This window comes from Chrysochloris asiatica, unplaced genomic scaffold (assembly GCF_000296735.1).
Source record: "Chrysochloris asiatica unplaced genomic scaffold, ChrAsi1.0 scaffold00041, whole genome shotgun sequence".
Taxonomy (NCBI): Eukaryota; Metazoa; Chordata; class Mammalia; order Afrosoricida; family Chrysochloridae; genus Chrysochloris; species Chrysochloris asiatica.
The window spans coordinates 12556460-12562032 of record NW_006408559.1 but is presented as its reverse complement, the minus strand read 5'-3'; the positions used below and the strand labels follow the sequence as shown (position 1 = coordinate 12562032).

Genomic DNA, 5573 nt, shown 5'->3' with positions numbered 1-5573 from the left:
GAGGTTAACCGTCTGGTACGATTGTACAGCGCCATACCAGGACTCTGGTAGATGCTGGTTTTAAAGAGCAGACATGTATTGCCTTCAGAGTTCTGGAGGCTACATGGGTCTTGGCCATGGACCCCCCACCATCAAATTCCAAGACAGGCTCTCACCTGGTTCCTGCCTGGCTTGGTGTCTGGGTGGAACCCTGGGTCACTGGAGACTCAGTATTGGATGGACCATGCTGTGTGGGGTGGTATCTGCTTGACCATCTGATTTTGGAGGGCTGGCCGTACCCGCCATGTCCCATGTGGAGGTATCCCACTGTCCCCGCTAACTAGGAGTGGCTCTTGTCGTCCCTGTCTGATTTTGGGTATACTCCACTGTCCCTGCTGACTGTAGGGTTGTCCTCCTCGCCCCGCGCCCCTTCCGGCGGGCGGTCCGGGCCAGGCTAGGCTGGGAGGAGCCTGCGCCAGCGGCGGGGTCGAGCAGGCAGAGGCATGGCGGAGCCCACTCTCTGCTCCTTCCTCACCAAGGTGCTGTGCGCGCACGGAGGCCGCATGTTCCTGCAGGACCTGCGCGCACACGTAGAGCTGTCGGAGGGGAGGCTGCGCGCAGCGCTGCAGGCGGCTGGGCCCTCGCGTTTCCTGCTGCAGGACGTGGCCGAGCCCGAGGGGCCCGAAGGCCTGCCGCTGCTGGACTCGGCCGCCCCGGAGGGCCCGGGCGGCGCGGGCGCGGCCTGCAGGGTGGTGGCTGTGTCGGCCGCACGGCTCTGCGCACGCTACCAGCGCGCCGAGTGCTCGGCCTGCGACCAGCTGCACCTCTGTCGCCGCCACATGCTGGCCAATTACCCGCACCGCGACTGCTGGTGAGTTGGCCGGGCCTTCCCACCTGGATCCTGTGCCATCTCTCCCTGTCCGGAGGCGCCTCCACCAGGAGGCACCTACACCAGGGCAGGTTAATCGGGAGCAGGAGTCTGCGCTCCTTTCCTCCAGGGGCCCTTTGGGGAGCCATGGGGAGCCCTGCGCTCTGTTCCTAGACCACGGAGCCCGACGGAGCAGGCCTGTGGCTGCGAGTTTGGAAACCTCGGGCTGGTGGGCTGCGAGGGAACGGAAACGTGAGGGCTTGGGGGCTGGAGAGATTGGGGCTGGAGATGCCAAAGACCCCATATTCCATATGCCACACTCTGGCGGCTTTCTTTGTAATGGTGGTCCCCGGAGCCGGGAGGGGAGGGGGGGGTGCGGGGGTGCTGCTGTGGGTGTGGTAACTGTTAGCATGCCAGAGGTCATGTGCAGCCCACCAGCGTCCATCTGAGGTCAGGGTAGGTGTGGTGGGAGGGAGGGCCGCATGCCCTTGATAAAAGAGTTGTCCTTTAAAAGGAAGGTGAGCTGCAACGACACAGCTTGTTGTTGGTGTTACTTTGAGAGCTGATGTGGCGCTGTAGGGTAAGCACTGGTCTGCTAACCTTGAGTTTAGCGGTTCAAACACATCAGCTGCTCCTTGGAAACCCTATACAGGGTCGCTGTGAGTCTGAACTAACTTGACACTTAACAACAACAAGTCTTGAGTTGATGAACCTGTAACCCCCCCCCCCCACACACACACACGCATATGCAGAATAGGGTTTGCTCCATAGGGTTTGCAAGGCTGGGACCTTTCAGAAATGGATTGCCAGTCCTGTCTTTTGAGGCACTTCAAACTGCCAACCTTTCCACAACTAGTTGAGTGCTTACCTTTGTACCTCCCAAAACCAAACTCACTGCGTGGAGTCAAGTCTGACTCATAGCCACCCTATAAGGACAGTAGAACTGCTCTATAGGGTTTCCAAAGCTTTAGCGCAAGACTGCAAGGTTGGTTTGAGCCACAAGGTCCACGATTCAGACTTACCAGTTGCTCCTCAGAACCCCTATACTGGGTCACTATGAGTCGGAAGCGACTCCATAGCACTTAACAGCACAGCAGTAGCAAATCTTATGGAAGCAGACTGCCTCATCTTTGACCCGTGGAACAGATGGTGGTTTGAACTATTAACTTTTCAGTTAGCAGTCCAGCACTTAACCCACAGTGCCACCAGGATTCATTTTGCACCTCACAGGCCATCTACCGGTAGAGTCACAAAGTTCCTTAGAAACTGCCCCTAGGAAGGAGTCTTGTTCACCTGGGCTCCTGATTGAAGATGTCTTCCCTTAGGTCTACGTGTACCCTTTCCCATGATATCCACACGCCTGGCAACATTCAAGTCCTGAAAAACCACGGGATTTTTGGCCTCAATGAAGCCCAGCTTCGGATCCTGCTTTTGCAGAATGACCCCTGCCTTTTACCAGAGGTGAGTCTCTACGGGAGTGACCCAGAACAAGAGTCCCCCACAGAAGACAGCTTGGGGTGTCACAGTGGCCGTTAAGGCATCTCTTTGTGGGCTTCGGTGGACAGGGGTAATGGGCTGTGTGGTATAGGAGGCATAACAGTGACAGCTGCATTTCCAAGTGCTTACTGAACACCGAGTCCAGGTGTGGCACTGTGGGCTAATGCGTCAGACTGCAAAGTCGTTTGAACTGCAAGGTCAGTGGTTCAAGCTCACCAGCTGCTCCTTGGAAACCCTATACAGGGTCACTATGGGTCGGAATTGACTTGACGGCACTTAACAACAACAACAACCGAACACCGAGCATTCCCACACCTTAAACCTACCTACTGCTGTTGAGTGGATACTGACTCTTAGCAACCCGACAGGACTGAGAAGAACTGGTCTTTAAGGTTCCGGAGACTGTAAATCTTACAGAGGCAGACTCCCCTCGTCTTTCTCCCAAGGAGTAGTTGGTGGGTTCGAACCACTTACCTTTTAATTAGCAGCCCAACATATAATCCACTTTGCCAACAGGATTTCTTTGTATACTTAAAAAAAGTATACACTACCTACCATCCAATCAATTCCAACTTATAGCTACCCTATGTCTATAGAAGCAGACAGCTTCATCTTTCTCCCACAGATTGGATGTGGACTTGAAGCCCTGACCTTGTGGTTGGCAGTTCTCCAGTACCACCAGGGATACGTTATATACTTGGGTGTTGTTGTGAAGTGCTGTTGAGTTGATTCCGACCCATAGCGACCCTGTATAGGATTTCCAAGGAGCAGCTGGTGAGCTTAAACTGCCGACCTTGCAGTTCAAACTGGCTTTGCAGTCTGGCGCGTTAACCCATAGCGTCTTACCAGGACTTAAAAGGGTACCCGTTAAAATAGCACTAATGGTGAAATTGGAGTCCTGGTGTGGCACTCTGAGTTAATGAGCTGGACTGCAGAGTCAGCTTTGAACTGCAAAGTTGGCGGTTCAGAATCACCGCTAAGGGTCAGAACTGACTGAAGGGCACTTAACAAAAAAATGGTGAAATGAGCATGTTTATTTCTGTTTGGCTATTATTAATGTGATGTTAAATGCCTACTGAGTCTCTTAACAACAGCAGTAGTTGTCTTTCTGTCCATTCTTCTTCTTTTTCAAATTTTTGCTGTTTAATCAATTCTCACTTGTTTCCTTTTGCAGATAAACTCCACAATCTTTTAAATTCCTGAAAAGCTTTTACAGGGTTGGTTTTGTTTAAAGAGGGGGTGGGGATTGCATTAAAATGACGTGTCCGCTTTTAAAAATTGGCATCAGTATTGTAAGTAGACTGTCTTTTCGAACTAATTATACATTATTGTGTTTTAAGAAGCCCTAATGGCCTTGTGGGTTAATGTGTCAGACTGCAAAGTCGTTTGAACTGCAAGGTTGGAAGTTCAAGCTCACCAACTGCTCCTTGGAAACCCTATACAGGGTCGCTGTGGGTTGGAATCGACTCGACAGCACTTAACAATGAGTGGCATTGTGGAGTCCTGGTGTAGCACTGTGGGCTAATGCCCTGGACTGCAAAGTCATTTAAACCTCAAGGTTGGTGGTTCAAGCTTACCAACCGTTCCTTGGAAACCCTATACAGGATCGCTATGGGTCAGAAGTGACTCAACAGCACTTAACAACAACAAAAACAAAGTGGCATTATAGGGTAAGCACTGAACTGCTAATTTTAAGACTGGTAGTTCAAACCCACCAGCTGCTCAACAGGGCACAGATGAGGCTTTCTGCTCCCAGAAAGATTTACAGCGTAAGATACCATATACAGGGTCATTATGAGTCAGATTCCACGTGATGACAGCAGGCTTGGGTTTTTTGTTTTGTTTTTTAGACCATAGCTATTTTTATTACTTGGACTCAGGAGAATAAAGAACAGAAAATAACTTAAGGGGCTTTCATTTGTTATGACAAACCCTAACGTTACCTCGAATGCCTTTTCCCGTTCTCTGTCATTGGATCCATCTGAAGGAGATCAGCTGGCAGGCCTGGGAGAGACTTCCATCCTTTTTCTGTGAGCTGCTAGAGGAGACATGTTTGGATGGGAAGCCGATTTCTCTGGCTTGACTATCTCATGGAGTTGAAAGATTTACTGTCTTTGGTGGGATGTCACCTTGTAGATGGGATAGAAGTGACAGAGAGTCTGGGTTGAGAGGCTGAGGTGAATTTAGTACTCCCACCGCACCCCAAGAATCCCACTGTTGTTGTTGTTAGTTGTCAAGTTAGCTCTAACTCATGGTGACCCATGAACAACAGAACAAAATGTTACCCAATCTTGTGCCAGCTTCCTGATTGTTGGTATGTTTGAGTCCATTGTTATAGCTACTACGTATTTTGAGTGCCTTCCACACGAGGGGGCTCATCTTCAGCACTTTATCAGAAAATCTCTTCTTGTGATCCACAGGGTTTTTCTTGGCAAATTTTTTCTTAGTCTGTCTTAGTCTAGAAGCTTCACTGAAACCTGTCCACCATGGGTCAGTCACCCTGCTGGTATCTGCAATACTGGCAGCATAGCTTCTAGCATCACAGACACACACAAACCACCAGAATATAACAAACTGATAAGCCGGTGGAAAATCTGGTAAGAATCCTTTAAATAGTTGCAAACCTTCCCACACATCATGTAGCACGTCTCTACTGACTTGGACCAATAGGATCGTGAACCTTGATTTCAAAGGCAGTGTTTGCTTGAGGTGGTATCTTGTGTCACTGTGGATGTGGAGGGCAGCCAATGGCTTGGCAGTCTGGCTGGGGTCTTGGTTCAGACAGCAGGTTTGGTTTTGGTTTTATTGTGTTTTAGGTGAGTTTACAAAACAAATTTTTGTTGTTGTCATCAAGTGCTGTCGGGTCGGTTCTGACTCATGGTGACCCTGTATAGGATTTCCAAGAGTGTAAATCTTTGTGGGAGCAGAAAACCTCATTTTTCTCCAGTTGAGCCAAAAAGTATCAAAGCAAATTAGGTTCTTCTCCTTGGACCTTTTTTATACAAATTGGTCACAATGTGTCTACAGTCTCTTATTTTCATTGTTTGTCCTGTTTCTATTGATCTAACTTTTCTATGGACCCTTGCCCCCTCACCTTTGTTTTTGGGTAAATGTTAAGCATTGGATCTGCTATAGTTCATGGTTTGAGGGACCTGTTACTCACAGTGATACTGTTTATCGTCTAAGTCGGTACCTGTTACTCACAGTGATACTGTTTATCGTCTAAGTC

At 49.6% G+C, this 5573-nt stretch overlaps 1 protein-coding gene across 1 annotated transcript in view; it reads left to right on the top strand.

Moving 5' to 3' along the window:
• The first annotated feature begins 482 nt into the window (after nucleotides 1-482).
• Nucleotides 483-5573, top strand: part of ZC3HAV1L (zinc finger CCCH-type, antiviral 1-like) — a 9568-nt gene continuing 4477 nt past the window's right edge. Inside the window, exons 1-2 of the mRNA XM_006861242.1 lie at nucleotides 483-850; nucleotides 2173-2308. Coding sequence (XP_006861304.1) covers nucleotides 483-850; nucleotides 2173-2308 — 504 coding nt within the window. The remainder of the gene's footprint in view (nucleotides 851-2172; nucleotides 2309-5573) is intronic.